The sequence below is a fragment of the Malurus melanocephalus genome, unplaced genomic scaffold (assembly GCF_030028575.1).
Source record: "Malurus melanocephalus ecotype Western Australia unplaced genomic scaffold, MMel_1.1 scaffold_92, whole genome shotgun sequence".
NCBI classification, from domain to species: Eukaryota; Metazoa; Chordata; class Aves; order Passeriformes; family Maluridae; genus Malurus; species Malurus melanocephalus.
In genome coordinates this window covers 1,124,619-1,141,635 of record NW_026623324.1, presented here as the reverse complement: position 1 = coordinate 1,141,635, position 17,017 = coordinate 1,124,619, and the positions used below count along the sequence as shown (strand labels likewise).

Sequence of the window (17,017 nt, the reverse complement as noted above, 5' to 3'; positions counted from 1 at the left end):
TGGAATGAAAAGCCCAAATCTACTCAGACAGATATGTATATTTAGATTACATGTCTGTATTTGTTAACTTAATAAGAGTGAATTGTTTTGTCAAAAGTGCTGAATATATATGGTTCTCAGTTTGGGCTGATGTGTTGTGGACACCTGGAGTTGACATGCAGGAAAAAACTCCTCTTTTCTTTAGCTGTGCTAATATTGCATCACAGCTGACTGTGATTTAAAGAAAATGAGGACTCCGAAGTCCATACTTCAGAAGYTGTGGGTGAATTTCTTGAGAGCATTAAGGACATTTTAGGTGCAAGTCCAGGGTTAGTGCAGCCAGATGGCTTAAAAGAAATAGCAGTAAAAAGGGCTCTGTCATTCATCATGTCCTTCAGGAACTAGCAGGCATTTTCTACCTTTGAGAAATAAGCTTTATGCACAAAACAATTTTCTAGTTAGAGTGGCCTCAACTATGAGGCTGAGTTTGGGTCACTAACCACTGCTTCATTTTGAGCTGGTATCTCAAACAAATGCTAAATTCCTGCCTCACATGGGAATGCATGCTTGGTGTACCTTTTGCCATTCTAAAAATATTCTTCTTTCAGAGTGAAACTCTTTRCTATAAATTTAATCTGAGATGATCCTATTCTTTTACAGATAGCAAATGGAGATCCATTTTTTTCACTGGAGATGAATTCAGTAGATTTTTGTAGTCTATGAAGGAGCTGTATAGCATACTGTTAGGCACCCTGATTGTACTTTCTTTTTTTGTTTCCGTTGTGTTAGGCCTTGTTTTTTAGAGCCCTTTCTTGTGAATGTAAACATGCAATGGGATCAAGCCTTCAGCTTGCTTTTTATCAGGAAATAGGCGCAAGGCAATTAACCRTGTACATGCAAGCTTTATACTACTCCTCCAGCAGGGATATTTTAGTGAGTTTTGTATTAGTTCTGTCTCAGGCATCTAATATTTCATTCTTACTGCTGCTTAGATACAGAAAGTTATATATACACATAGCTGGAAAAACCCTCACAAAATCGGTATCCTGTCRGTCAAAAACTGATCCAAGGCAATGCATGCTGTTTTCATATGCAACCTTTGTTTTCTGCCTCTGGTTCTTTATTTTAAAAGTGCTTATCAATTCCAGTTACACAGAATCTTTTGTGATTTCAARGAAGTTTTAATTGGTTATCTGTAATTACACTCTGAATAAAACCACATCATGGCTTGCCCACCTATGTTTCAAAAATAAGGTTAGTCAGTATCTCCATAAAAAAGCTTAGGCTCTTTTTGAGGAGGTTTTTTGTAGCTGATGCCTAGTAGGTATTTCCATTCTCTAGCAGTGATGTGAGAGGTTTCTTTTTCATTTATAATTTTAACATGAGGTTGTAGTTCCAGATGTCAGGATTCCTTGCTGTCATAGTAAWGTCTTTTGTATGTGATCTCAAAGCATTTTAGTTTTACTCATATTTAATATGTATAGAAATCAGTGGAAAGAGCATGGTTTTGGCTAAAATTAATTTTAGAAAGATATATTCTTGCGTGCTATTATCCAGCATGAAATACTGTGGCAGCACCAAATCTCATGGGACCCCTCTAGCAAGGAAAAGAGTGTGATTAATAGGTAGGCAAGGCAGCACCAAAACCAAGGAATAATAGGTGACCTTAAGGGTTTCAGTTTACTGGGAAATCAGAATTACGAGACAGAATGACCATGCAAATATAGAAACAGAAACTTGATCTGTGTGTGATGCTGACTGTAAGAAGACAATGGAAAAAGTGAAGCTACAGGATTTTTTAATTATTGTTTTATCACTGGGAGAAGTAACATGAAAAAAGAGTTGCTTTCAGTAAAAGCCCAAAATGCAAAGTCTGACAGTTTTGAGTGCTGTTGATTGCATACAGTACACAAATGTAGAAATATTTACCCTATTTTATCTTATTTTTAACTTAAACCAGAAAGGAGATTTTGAATTTTACCTTGGGGACATTATGGATTCCCTGACTGAGACAGTGCTGTTCAAGCTGAGTGATTCTAACATGCAGTTGCAGGTACAAATCTATGCCCTTCTTGCAAATTCATGGCAGGCAAATGAGCAGGGGAAGAATGGAAACAGGAAGAATCCCTGGCACAGGGATTGTGATGTGGTAACATCAGTCGGATTCAGGAAAACACACGGAGACAAACTGACTGACATTGCAGGCACCATGGTCCACTCTGTTATGAGGGACAAAAARCAAGAGGAAAGAAAAGTGCCCAAAGTGATAAACTGGCAGAATGTTCCTGTGCTGTGAGGAAAGGAGCAAGGTGCAGGATAGTTGCCATAAAGAATAGAATAGATTAAGGAACGGAATATTTTACAGTGATAGACTGACAGATTCTGAAAATTCTCAGATTATACATGCCATTGGGAAAAGGCTGCCAGAATCACAGGAACTGTCTCTGCAACTGTGTCCATAGATGAAAGTCATATCTTCAGTCTGCCTTACCACCCATGTTAGCTTCAATCCAAAACTAGACTTGTTGATAAGAAGCATAAAATGAAAGAGCATCGCTGTGTATTGGTGATGTGCAATTTGGAAATYGGTTTTTTAGTAAGCAGATAGAGGCCATTGATTAATTCACACAGCTGAAGGAGGACATGTTCGCTGTTACACATTCTCAAACAGTGAATAGTTCACCTTTTTAGAGCATAAGACTGTCTTCAATAACAGAAGGGAAGGAAAAAGTAGTTACTGGAGACACATGTCCATCCATGAGCAGGCTGGCATCTTTGAAGGGAGATTTTGGGCAACCCTAGGCAACACTAAAGAAGGGAAGGGTTCAACAGGCAGAAGCTGTTGYCTAGGAGGACTGTAGAGATATAATTACTGACTGCAGGAAAGAAAAGCAGGCATCCCACAGAGAGTGGGATTTACGTTTGCATGAGATTTGATATGCTTCTTCACCTGCAGCATCTTTGGAGATAATCTATGTGTTAAATTACATGTCTTCTTTGAGCACAGTAAGTGAGGAGTACTTAGCAGATAGCTTTCTCATGATCTACATTCTCTGCATAGAAGTTCCAAATGAAGCAGAATAATTGTCTTGGAAGTAAAAAAGGTTAAATCAGGTGAATCTTCCTTCTTTCTGCATAACTAGTTACTCTTTGAATACGTGTGCGGGACCAATAGCCATCAGTTCCAGGAGCTGTGTTGGAAAATGAACTGACCACATAATTTTGGTGAAAATAGGGGCTCTCGGAAATGTTTTATGCTTATATGCATCAGTAATAAAAATAAACAAAATTCCTAAGTGTAGGAAGAGACATAACTGAAAGAATGGGAAAGTGCAAGATCAGTTATTTTATGCCAAAAGAGCTACAGCAAATAAAATAATCTTTAAAAGTGAAGACAACRCTGAAAATGTTTCCTCAGAAGAAACTGTGTTGCTCCAAAAGCCAATCCTGTGTGTAGTACGAAGAATCCTCCTGGACACACAGAGGTGGGCAGGCTTTGGCCGACTCTGCCCAAATCAAAAAGGGAGACAACAGGCAACAGCTGCTGATGTGGCAGTCATGCATGGAAAGAGTGAGGCACCAGTAAGGTGAGAGGAGCAGGGAAGAACTGCAAATACAGGAGGCTAGAAATAATTTATCTCACCCAGAGCATTCCTGGAATACAAACTATAATCTCTGAAAATCAAAGGCACCAAGGCCTTCAGCATTAGAGCTTGTGTTTGGTTTTTATATTTTCTTCTTCCCCTTCCTTCCCCTCCCCCACTGCAGAGAAACACAATTTATATCTTGAAAATTAATTATTCTGCGATGGCACACTCATGCCTGTTCAGTTATTCCACTTAGAATTTCAGCCATCAGCACGAGCGCTTGCGTTTTCAGAGCTATCAATATTCAAATCTCGACTCCGGCAGGCTTTCCGCAGTTGAGTGGCTCTGTCAGGGCTTATGCAGCTCTGAATAGGATCCACACTAAGGTGAACTGAGGTTCTCACAGAGACAATGCATAATGAAGGATGACTGCTGGTGAATATATCACTCCTACACGTTAATTTGGAAAGCCAGGAGAATCAGGCTGGGAGCAGGCTTCTTCCTGACAGGTTTCACAATCAGCCTCTGTGGGCTGATCACACAAAAGCAAGGGCAATCCCTTAGGGCCTGCCTGCTGGTCTAGAACCAAAAGCTGCCTTGCCAGTCTTTCAGATGAGCTATTCTGTCTATTTTCCACAATTRGGATGTATGAAATATTTGTACTTGCATAAATAACATTCTCACAATTCCCAAGTCATATACAAAAGTTCAGAGACTGCTCTGACTTTCAGCTTTCAATGTATTTGCACAAAGGTAGCCTTGGGTAAGGCTTTATATATGTTTATAAGGAACTGAAAAGAAAATCTTAGTGCAGATATATGAGTAGAATATGTGTCTATATTGTGTTTTCCATTTCACATAGCATCCACYCTTACATACCAAGAGTAGGTATTGAGAAGGACATTGCTACAGAGTTTTGTCAAGCCAAGTGTCAAGTGCCAACTTCCAAGTGTCATGTAGCAACATGTTATCTGCCATACAAGTGTAGAACAAGATAAATTCAACAGTAAATAGAATTTCTACCTCTTCTGCAGGGACTCCTAATTTTTGACAGAGAATTGTAAGCGTTCTTCACTTTCCCTTTCCTCATATTTTGTATTCTTTTTAAGCAAGGTTCTGCAAAGARTAGAGCATGTCATATGCTTTCATTATTGCTCTGTGCAGTAGAATGCTTTGTAAGAGCTTACTCTTTTAGGATTTTTAGGTCAGAATCCTGAAGTCAAATGGACATTAATATCAGGACAATGACAGTATGCCATTTCCTTAAACTATAATGTATCTTCCACATGTATGAATGCATTTCTTCCTTCATTTTTTTTTTGGTCTTTTCCTGGAAAAAAAAATACTCATCATACATATTTTAGTTTAAATCACTGGAATAACTAGATGGAAATTTTCTTCTGAAATATTTGAGGAAAAGTTACTATTTTGACCTTTTTGTTTAATTGCAGTGGATATGTTTGAACCAAAAATTCTCTTTTCCCAATTATGCTATGTGATGAAGTTATTATATTCCATTGCTGACTTTTTGGTTAGATGAAATGTGATTGCAAGAGTTTTGGTTTGTGGTCAGTTTTAAGAAACTCTGTGCCTGTTCAGTATTCTTTTTAACATGTTCACATTGATCAGAGTGAAGGCTGCTATGGACAGATAAGGAAAATATAAGGCTATTCAAGATAATTATGAAAATTAGCTGAAATTATTAAAATCTTCTCTACTAAAATGTATGTTTTTGCTACCTTTCTAGAAGGCTGCATAAGTGAAAGGTTTGTTTGAACAATTTATAGTGTATACATTTCATTTAATGTATGATCTGTGTCCAATATATGATGTGTTACAGCTCACACTGAAATCTCACACAAGTCTTATATCCTCAGTGATGCAGCTACAAATATTAAACTAATATGGTAATATTTTCTGTGTGAAAGGGGGGTTTAGATACAAGCTAGAATTTRCAATGCATTTAAATAAAAGCAGGTGGTATTTTTTAATTGCTTCTGGAACTAGAATATTTTCCCTTTCAGAGTAAAACTCTGCATGTAAATATCTTGCATGTTGTTTCAGAAATATAACTTCATTTATCTAGCAAGTTTTCTGTTCACTGCTCAGGTTTAATACGCCATGCTTTAACAATGTCTGTTGCCTACTCACACATATGAAAATGCGAGGGACACATTATGTGCAAAGTGGCACCACAAAAACCCCTTCAGAAACCTTTCCATCTCACTTTGCCAACATTTACAAGTTGTTCCACTCATGCTGGATATTGAACAGGAAAAGACAGACACAAGAGAAAKGAAGACAAGCACTCTTTGCTTATACATTTTTTTGCAGATCATTGTAGAAACTTCAAAAGTAATTGTACATAATTGTTGTAGGAAGACTAATTATTGTGTTTATTGTTTAGATGAATTCTGGTTCTCAGATGGGTCCTTATCTGATAAAGCCAAATTCAATGATCCTGGCCTGATGCCCCTGCCAGACACTGCCACAGGGCTAGACTGGTCTCACCTGGTAGATGCTGCACGAGCGTTTGAAGGTAACAGGAAAATTTGAATAAAGATCAATGTTCAGTACACAAACTTTTTTTTTTTTTAAAAATATATATTGTAAAGCCACATTTTGAATTACAAAAATCCAGTGTTTGCCTCTGTAGTCCTTTAGTTCTTTTGGCAGTATAAATTCTCAGCATGGAAGATTGTCGCTGAAAATTTGGGGTCTTCATGATACTTTCAATATCCATTTTAGATGCAATTCCTCCAATTTAGTGCCAAAGTTCTCTCTGTGATCAGTTGAAAAATCGATTATTTGAAGGAGAGATTCAAAGCATTTAAGTTAGATGCTTAAAATGAAACTGGGAGTAGCACTTCCCTGAGTTGGTTGTGTTGTGTTTATAACCTGGCATGTGTAGTCTAAACGGTGTTGCAGTCCCCCTCAGTTTCCATAAGCCCTTGAAGACCAGCAGAAATGCACAGTATATTTTCCAGTAGCAGAACTTGAGGTGCAGGATATAGACCAGGTTTGCTTTATTAAATTATGGAACCAGATTAACTAAGGAAAAAACTTCATCCGCTTAAAAAAACCTCATCCGCTTAATGTCTAAACAGAGGAAATGGATGTCAGTTTGAGTGTTTAAAGGAATATACACAGCTGAGTGTTTGTTTTTTGTTGTTTGTGAGAGGTGTTTTTTTCAGATGCTGTGCTGTCCTAAAATGTCTGATATTTATTAACTGGTGTTGCTTCCATTACTGAATGGATGGAAAGTCAAAACTATCTATGAATAAGGATGAGATAACCACAGTTATCATTGTATAAGATCAGGATCTTAGCTTCATGAGAATTGGTTGTGAAGTTAGTGATTTGGATCTTTTTTAACTAAAAGCAAGAGTGGAAATCTCTTTTCTGGTGCTGGATTCCTTCCCAAAGTTTGAAGTGATTGAAGTTCACTTTGACCAAAAGCTCTTCAGAACCGCTTGTTGTTCTAATTTAAATGGAATTGTGAAAACCCAAACCAACAGCGATGATTAGGAATTTGAAGAAGTGTGGTGTTTCTTGACCTGAATAATTATATGTGCAGTCATTACTGTTCAGTACTACTCCAACAAGGCTATGGTAGCTGGCAGGAAATACTGTGACACTGGGAGTCTTGACATCCCTTCCCTTCTGTTCCCATGCRTTTCTGTGTTCGATTGCTCAGGGAACACCCTGCTACTTGTTACTGGCATCTTAAACTACTGAAAAAAGATTCGGATCACTAAATAAGTAACTCTGTAACTTTGTACTTGAGGAATATTTTTAAAAGCTAATAAAAACTTTGAGTTAAACTGACTGAAAGATCATTCTGTACCAACTATGCTCCTGTATTTTTAGCTTTGAAAACTAATAGATTTTCATTCTTTTTACCACCTAGTATCATGATGAAAATAATTTCACTTTGGTAAGTGTTATGTAAGTGTAATTATATTTGAATTTGAGAATGAGAGGTAGAACGATGTTGCTAACCCACGGTGCTCTATACTAGGGAGGAAGGGCATTCACTGGTTGGGTTTTAATTGCAAATAACTTTGATGTATCTATAGATAATGCTGAAGAACTGATGGTCAGAGTTGTAAGATAGAAGCTGTTTATTGGACATTTTTGAATTATTGTAAGAATTTGAATAGTAAATAATCTATATTTGCATGAAGGAATGTCATTCTTTTCCATTTAGAACTCTACAGTAAAGACATCTGTGTCTATGTTACATGAGTTATACAATGTTTTGACTAAATATGTAGTGCTGCAATTAAAACTTTTTGCAAGGAATGGAATTTTAAAATCCCTGTACAACTTTATCCTATGTCTTGTAATTTGCAAGTTGTTTAAAAAAGAATAAGTAATAGGCATGTCATAGAATTCACTGGAAGGGAGTGTATTGGATATGAATTAACAGATGCCGTTTCCATGTGTATTTTAATGTTGTTGACTTAGAACTTGCTTCAATKTACTATTTAAAAATACCTTGGAACTACTGTTCTGCATTCTATCAATGTGAAAAAGAGAGAGGATGATTCTAAGGTTTATCCACTTCGGAATATAAAACTGTTTTGATCATTTTTTTTAAACTGAGTGGAAGTGGGATCACATTTCATGTAGGCCCATATAAAAAAAAAACCCAGAAGTAAACACRCACACCTGCCCTTCACATTCTGTGGAAAGGATCACTAAAAGGATAAGATTTTTTTTTTAATACTGAATCTGTGAAATTAGGGTTTTTCTCTAGTTTGGCCTTGACCGCCTGGTATTTTGAAGTTGTGTTCTCTTCTAGAACCTAGAGTTTAATTTTTTCTTTGTAAAATGTCTTTTCTTGCTATTAGTTTATTAGGATTACCAATCTGATTCCAAGGTCAGAGTTTTTCTCTTGTGATCTCTCCATATTATGTGTTGACAATTTACATAATTTGATCAGTTCAATATCCCTAGCAAAGGCCTGACAATCCTTCRTCTGTTTGTTTTAAGAAGCAGATTAATGCTAGATTAGACTTTATTTTTTTTTTTATTGTAGACTCTTTATGTGCTTATATTGTGGGCATCAATTGTATTAAGAATTAAATATGTGAGATTTTTGCTACCATTATCTGTACTCAGAGTCTATTTATGGGTGTAACAAGTGCATCAGTCTCATTTTTCACTTTCTTCCATGCCCTCAAATGAAGAATAGACAAAGTTGTTTATTAATATTAGCTTTTATTCAACTCAAGCCTCGGTCCTGTGTAGAACAGCAGTTTTTAACTGGTCCATGAGGGTGGAAGAAGCTATTACTTTTTTTTCTCTTTCTAATTAAAGTATGATGATAATTCTTTTCACTTTGTGAGCATTTCATTTTCACTGCTTTTATTTGACAAGAACTTTTRTAAAAAGCTGAATGTTTGCTTCCAGCTTTTTCTGAAAATCTTCTATAATTGCTGAGACAGGTCTTCACAATGTAGTGGAGAGTTGTTCAGGCATTAACTCCACAGGTATCAGAGAAGGGTTTTTGCTTGAGCTGCCTCTGTGGTGGGTCAGCATCCATARGCTGGTGCACAGTGGAGCATTATTTTAACCCTTCTCACTGCCTGCCTTTGCAAGACATAGTTTTGCAAACTTCAAGTTTTGCAAGCATCACTTTTGGCGCTGATGTTTCTCCAGAGATATTTCACGTGCATTCTGACATCAGCCCAGTCAGTAGCAATGGGAATCCTTTCATTTCTGTCATACATGAATTGGCTTCTTCCACTTCCCTTCTCTTTTTTCATTGGGAATTGCAGAGGGACTGTAACCAGGGAGCAGTTGACAKGATGGAAATACTCTGTTGTAATGTTTTCGTATCCATCCCCAAAGCAAACAATGAAAAATAGATAGGGCTGGATGTGACTGCACAGCAAAAGAGGGAGGGCAGTTGGGGTGAAAAGGAAGAAGTTAAAGAACCAAAAAGAAAAAGTTCAAGAAGTGAGAAGAAAGAAAGCCTGTTCAACTGAATAAAGATACGGGGATTTGTAGAATAAATCGGAATGACAAATTTGAAAAAGGAGAGCAAAGGAATCTCAGAAAAGATATTTTCTTTTCTAAGGGAAAAKAAGAGAATTAATTTTTTATTCTCCTTTTGTATTATCCTTCCAATACCTCTCCAAGATAGAGAGGAAGGACTGGCCTTCAACATGTTCATTATGTTGCTGATGACTTTTTAGATCTTTTCTACATTTTGGGGACCAAAAAGAGAGGCATTTTTGGATATCCATACCTGCTACTGAAATTATAAAAGAGAACTGACACGCATATTAATATTGAATGTTGTTATTAGTAGAACTTTATACTACTTGTGCTACTCCARATTGGGTTTATTATGATTAAAAAAAGCTTTTGATAAGTCATATTGTGAGTATTAAAAGCCTAAGGTAGTCCTTCTGATGTCCCTGTTCACTAAAATTGGTAGTTTCAACTCCTGATTTTTTTCCAGATTTTTTTATGGACGTCTGCTGGTTGCCAATCAAAATRCAGTGTTTCTTAATGCAAATTTATCTTTGCAGAAACATCTGTGCTATTATAATTAATGTTATTTTAATATGATCTAAAATTTTCATAGCTAAATGTAATGCTACACATAACATAATGAGAAAGAAGTGAATCATTTAGAATGACAGATAATTATTTTAACAAAAGTAGTRTCTTAAACTGCTAGAAAAAGAAAAWATGAAAATATTTAGTTAACATTTGGTGATTTCAAGGGCATGCATGTGTAACTCTTTTTGCTTCAATGCATATGTCAGTGTATGTTTGTGGCTAGACTTTACCTTAATGATGAGAGTGGCTTCATGCACTCTACTCATTTTAGCCTTTTCCGCTTTCCAGTACATCAAAATTGCCTGGACATTTTTCTGGCCTCTGTTAGTGGTCTGGAATAATGAAAATCCAGATTTAAATTCTTAGTGGTTACAGCTGTATGACTTCATTACTGTAAATTAAAAATTAATTTTTGTTTCATCTTTGGTCTTGCTAAGTCAACTGTTGTTTAAACTTTTGATATAAAGACCAATATATTTTTTGCAAATAGTTTTCCATAGATGGCTCTATCTGGAGTTTGGCTGGGACATCTCAGTTAAAAATAAGAGCTATGAGATTTACATGTATTTTCTTCTCTTTCTTATGTATGTTTCACTTCAATTGAATAAGAGGGGTCACTGTAGTTTGGAGGCAGCAGAACATAGGTCTACAGCATCATACCCAGCAATACACTTGATTTTTCCGTATAAAAACTAATTTTTGGTGAAAGTTACTTTTTCATTTCATTTTTATTAAAAAGGACTCAGGCCAATTCTGTTAAGAATGAATAAACCAAAAATTAGTAGGAAGATTTTGCTCTTTGAAGCCCAAGTTCAGCCCTTGCCAAAATTCTGAATTAAATAGTTAATCGGTGAAACTATTGCTAAGCATGAATAYTTACATATTGTATAATTACTGAAAATAAAAATGGTCTTGAAAAGTATTCAAAGACAAAATGTTTTCCTAGTCCAAGAACTAGCTGTTGTACTAGTTATTGCAGAGATTTTATTGTGTTATTAACTTGTTCAGAAAATTATTTTGACATTAGCCTGGCTTTGGAAAATAGGGACTCTTTGAAGAGCAATGCARGGATTTATCAAGTATGTTACATAATTTGAGAATTTAAATTATAAGTGGCCATATAGTGACTTTTTTYCTCACTTTGTGAATGTGAGAGTATGGTTTCATATTTTAGAAAGATATGAATATGGGAAATATGTTTAAGTTGTACTACAGGAAAGGTCTAACAATTAGTTTTCTACACTAAGTGTTATTATTATTTTGAAATTAAGTAGAGTTGAACTTCATTAGAGATTATTAAAGGGAGGAAAGGTTAATCCACACGTTATGCTTCAAGCAGACATTTTTATATTTTTGCTGTGTGTTGAAATAATGGAAAAATATTTTGAAATAGTGTGTTTAAAACTGGCATGATRTGATTTCATTAACAGCTGCTTATACCTGGTTTTGCACCTGCTTTTATCCATCAAGAAAAAGATTCTTCAAAATAGTATGGAGATCAAACTGAACAAACACTTCCTCAGCTGACAAAATAAACCAGACAAGTGGCCAGACTCTTTGATTAAGCTTAGTCATCAGAGGGAGAAAAATGTGGATTTTTTTTTATATTGCAATCGAATTTCTTCTGAAACACGATGTTGCATGTCGCATTTTGTTAGCCATAGGAAAATAGCAACGGCATAGTGTTTCTTGCTGACTTTGTTTCTAACAAGTGATAATRAAAATGTTAATGATATGAAGGTGAAACCAATAATTATCTGTGTACTTCAGACTGTTTGTTTACATTGTCTTGTTTCTGGCCTACATTCTGTGTTTGATCTGGGAAGCTAACTTTAGTTTATCCATACTAAGTAAATCTGTTTAACTTAGTAGGTTTCAAATCTGTAAATGATGTCATTGATTATGTGTTTGAAGTTATTCTTACCTAATTGTCAGCACATACGGAAAAATCTTGTCCATATTGGCTGAGATCCATCACCAGTCAGAAATAAGGATAAAAGCAGGGGAAATGAGCTGCAGACTTTAAAATTAGGCAAAATAAGGCATGCAACTTTTGTGCATTGTATTATAGAAGGAATTGATGATCTACACAGTGCTGAAAGGATTTTTTAAAGTGACAAATAGCTTTTTAGTTATTTCCTGTTTTTTATTTGGTAGAGCTTTTAAACTAAAATGTCCTTCCTGTTTGAGAATATCCAGTATAGCCTGTATWCACTGTGTCCTTAAGAGTTTGAAGGATTGTCCTCGTATGTATCCTGCAAGCTGTCATGCTGTGTCACAGTTCTGGGTGATGCTATCAGAGATTTGGGGTGTGACACCTTGTGCTTTACTGTGATGGTGGTGCTGTGTAGAAAAGGTCTGGCAAGGCCRGGAGTGAGCTCCAGCWGGAATTGCACTGGGAACATCCCACTGTGTGCGCTGCCACAAGGGCCACAGCTGCTCCAGTGGAGGTGGACTCTCTTGTTCATAGGAACATTCTAAATCTTATTCCAGGTTTTGACTCAGATGAAGAATTTGGGCCGTTCTGTCCTCACACGCCGTTTCTAGGTGATGGTCTGGGATTGATGACTTTTGCATTTTGTAAACTTTTTTTTAATACTTCCTATGTTTGCACGTTTGCATGATAATGCAAGCTTTGGGCCTGGTGGGGTGGTAGAGCAAGGGGAGAAAGGGCAAGGCAGGCATGTTGTGGCCAGAATTCATCCAAGCCTGCAGACATGGATTTTGTTTGGCAGAAACAAGCTAAATCAATCTCCACAGAACATGGATTTTGGTTGTGGGTTGGTTTTATTTTTAAAGAAGACAAATTAAATCCTAATGAATGCATCATTTAYTCCTGTTCTGTGCAATGATGATCTGCATGGCATACTTCTATTATGTGGTAACTGATGTGTTTTGGCAACCACACTGTATATCCATAGGTAATTACATCTGTGCTTGTTAGATTATGTTCTAGTGAAATTCAATGCAGATAATCGCGTGCCTTAGTAATATATATAGTAAAATTTCAATTGATAMAAGTAGTGTGAATTTATTGGTTTTTAAGTATGCAGATTACCATCAGGCTCTGCAAATGCTTGAGATAGTAAAAGAGTACCAAGTGAGCAGTGCAGATTTCTGAGGAATCTGAGGGCTTTATGTCCATGGAAAAAATGCAAACCTTTTTGCTGAATTATTATTCTCATTGGTTGTGGCCCTGAATTCTGAAAGGGTTTTCTGCAGATTTCATCAAGACCAATTTACTGTTCATATCAGCATTAACTGGCCCRGACAAAACTGTCATACTGCTGATAGACATGAAAAATTGCTTTGGGGTTGCCTTTGGATGCAGGTGTGAGGAAGCCAAYTAGTTGGTGCATACATCTGCTGATTATCTTCAAAGCTGAGATGTAGAATCCTACATCCATTTTGCTAACTGAAGCAAGATAATGGCTGTAATGTAGCCTTTTATTTTGTCCTGGCTTAGATGTATCCTTATGTTACTTTTTTGCAGATCAGAGAGTAGCATCTTTTTGCACCTTGAATGATATGCAGCAAGCTCAGGGCTTGGAAGGAGCACAAGAATTACCTTTGGATGAGAGTCCCCCAGATGGAAAAGATTTTCTGGAGGATGCTGGGTATGTCAGAATTAAAGCAAGTTTCTTGCAAAAGTATTTTAAGGAAAACTTTTCTCTTAATGATGCATGTCAAAATGCCTGTATGCATGTTTCATGGCTGTTTGGTGGCAGACTTCTTGCCTTGACTGATCATTTCATTAATTTTGAAAAATGTTGTTTCTTGGAATTGACTTCTGAACAGYTTTGTTTAGAAAATTTCTAGTACAGTCAGGTAAGGCTCTCTCTCTGTAATAGGTCTGTAATGCAGATCAGGGTTAGACACAGAATTTCAGATAATCAAATTTCTCACTGTATTCCTCCTTTATAATAATAATTTGTTTTATGCTTATTTCTGTTGTCATTTGAATATAAGCAGATACAGAAGCTCAGTTTTGTAGGATGCCATAACCTGATCTGCAGCAAATGTCTCAAACCTTGGAATACTTTCTATCCTATCTTTGCAACTATTTGCTGCTTACAAACCCATAATTTTTCATTTCTGCAGAGGTAAATTCTTCAAGAGAATGTGTGACTGAGAACCACAGAATTTATGCTGAGTGACCCAATTCTTCAAATTCTTACCAGTGCTGTGGGAGAAATTAGTCTTTTTTTTTCCCTGCCTTTTGTGCTCTAAGGAGTATACTTGTTAATTTAAAGATTATACTTGTTATACAGATTTAGCAGTATAATCTGTCCACTACCATGCTTTAAAAGAAAACCACATCTTTGATTAGTTTTGCTCTTCAGTTGCAGGAATGGAAGAATGGGAAATGGAGGGAAAGGGTCTTCTTKCTTGTTGGACTACCACTTTTTAATTTGAACCGATTTTACACAAATTAGCTTGCTTACATGGTAAAGCACATTTATTGTAATGACTTCTAAGTCCACATCTTTCCCCAGGCTAATGATCAGTAAGGATTGCAAAAGACTGCTAAAGATGTTCCCCTCTTAGCCGTGRCAAACCTGTCAGCTTTGTGCAGTTGCATGAAGCAGCTGATTCAGCTTTGTATGTARAGCCTCTCTGTTCACCTTTTCTCTTTTATACACAATTACTAACGTGATGGGTAATTGCATCTATAATGTACGTGAAACTGTCTCCCAGAGTGCTCATTGTCATTCAGAAAACAGAAGCTATTCTCAGTATTTTCYTTCAGTCATGCATTTGATTAACCTGTGGCAATATTTTATGTGTTTTGACCTTTAAACAAAATATTTGTCTCCGTTAAGCCATAGGTTTATCCTTTACTGAAAATGACATTGCTGCACAGCAGACAAAAGAACTCTTTACAGCTCTTCTGGTTTGCAGTAACTGCTGCTGCATCTTGCTTGAGATTAGTGCAGTCCTTATCAGAATTGCTTGTTAACCAATGTGCTGGCTCACCATAGAGCAGCGAGTGTGACTTGCACTGCAAGGGTGTGTGCAAATAATTCCTAAAACATTCCTTCTTAATGTCAATGTAACTTCTGCCTGGTTTGCATGAGAAGCAGTGTCATATTTCAGATATTGCAGGATTGGATTGATGTTCTAGTAATAGCCTTTTGCTGATGCTGGTTTCATCTCTGTTTTCCTAACTATGCTTAAAYGAATTGGTTTCCTGTGCTATTACTAAAAGTGTAACTCTGCTAAAGCTGGGAAAAAAAATGTTTTTATCTAACTGGGAGTGAAGGAAGTGGTTTACTTTACAGGGAACACGCTCCAAGTACTCTGACTGGAAAAGTAAACCAGCTAGAAGTCATCCTCCGGCAGCTACAAACAGACCTGAGAAAGGTAAGACACCATTAGCATTATAATTACTCCCCGGTTTTAATGGTTTTATTTTTGCACAGAATTCATCAAGGGCTTGGAAGAAGTGCATCAGTTAAACTAGACTGRAGAGCTCAGGGGCTGGTCAGAACTCCGAGGGGCAGAGGGTCCTATGGGAATGGTTATGTGAAGAAATTGGCCCCAGGCTAACTAGTTAATGGGTCTTTACTCCAGAACAACTGTCCTGCAAACAGTCATACTCCAGAAAGAAAGAGRCACTTCATTTATGGTACTTTGGATTTAAAAAAGGATAGGGAAGTGGACAYAGGCACTGTTGCTAAGTAGTTAGCACTCCAGTTTTGTCATCCTTGTTGTCTTGTGCTGTCTTGGTCATGTAGCAATGACTTGATTTGTGCCTCATTTGCTGTYTAATTTCTGAGCTGGAGACAATGCCAGGACGATAGAAATAAGCCTGCTTTTGGTTWAAAAAAATCATGCAAGGAAAAGTTTTGAAATTAGATATTTTTCTTCTTTAACATATGCTTGAAATCAATTACTTTCAACTTAGGCTCTCATATGATTTATTATAGCTAAAAGCTTCTTATGCTTTTAATGCTTGATTTTTCTCCTTTTTTGTTAAGTGGAGTAAACTCCTATAACTTTACTATTAAAGTAACATCTAGTTTTCTTTTTAGCTTGCAGTATTTTCTCAGAATAAATTAGGTAGTTGGAGTATATCTGGGGAATTAACTTAAACTTGATAGTTGTCAGAATGAATCAGGGAGCTCAACAAAATGTAGCTGTTATGACTTGCATAGAAATATTAACAACAAAAATAAATGCTGTCATCACAACTACTCACTTTGCTGAACTTGTGTCTTTGTAACCAGGAAAAACAGGACAAGGCAGTTCTCCAAGCAGAGGTACAGCACCTGAGACAAGATAACATGAGACTTCAGGAGGAGTCTCAAACAGCTGCTGCTCAACTGCGAAAATTTACAGAATGGTTTTTTAATACGATAGACAAAAAATCCTAATGGCTGGGTCCCTGCAAAACACTTATTTGAACAACRTAACAGCTGTATCTTTGAAATTAGCGGGGTAATAATTTCACTGTGTTCACAATCCATTTTAGGTGTTTCTGCTGCATTCTCTATCCAGCTTTATTCATTTGAAAAGGAGAGAGAACTGTGGCAATTCGTCTTTAAATTTATATGAAGAAAGCAGAGAATAGCAGATATTTGTTTGTGTGCAGATGAATGTAAAAAATCCTTAGTGTCATTTTAGACATTTTTAGAAGTTGCTCTGGCTGGGACTTGCCTGAAGAGGAATATTTGGGGTTTTAGTTCCTGCATTTCAGGTGTGCTGGTGAAGATGTTAAAGCAATTTAAATTAGCTTGGGCTTCAGTATTGTAAGATAAAAAGAATAACCAGACATATACTTTAATGTTTAAAAGGTGCTCTATTTTTTTGTATGTACAGTAGTTTTATTTCCACAGTCCACATTGTCATAGCAATAAGAATGGAGGTAT

The 17,017-nt window shown here is 36.4% G+C and overlaps 1 protein-coding gene across 4 annotated transcripts in view; it reads left to right on the top strand.

The window, feature by feature from the left end:
- SIPA1L2 (signal induced proliferation associated 1 like 2) overlaps positions 1-16,745 on the top strand; it is a 126,737-nt gene extending 109,992 nt beyond the window's left edge. For 2 of the 4 annotated variants that reach the window (XM_057368435.1, XM_057368436.1), the window contains 5 exons: positions 5,974-6,105; positions 12,639-12,692; positions 13,639-13,762; positions 15,428-15,509; positions 16,376-16,745. In XM_057368435.1, coding sequence (XP_057224418.1) covers positions 5,974-6,105; positions 12,639-12,692; positions 13,639-13,762; positions 15,428-15,509; positions 16,376-16,522 — 539 coding nt within the window. In that variant the 3' untranslated portion in view covers positions 16,523-16,745. The remainder of the gene's footprint in view (positions 1-5,973; positions 6,106-12,638; positions 12,693-13,638; positions 13,763-15,427; positions 15,510-16,375) is intronic. The other 2 variants (XM_057368437.1, XM_057368438.1) reach the window with 2 other exon arrangements.
- The last annotated feature ends 272 nt before the right edge of the window (positions 16,746-17,017 follow it).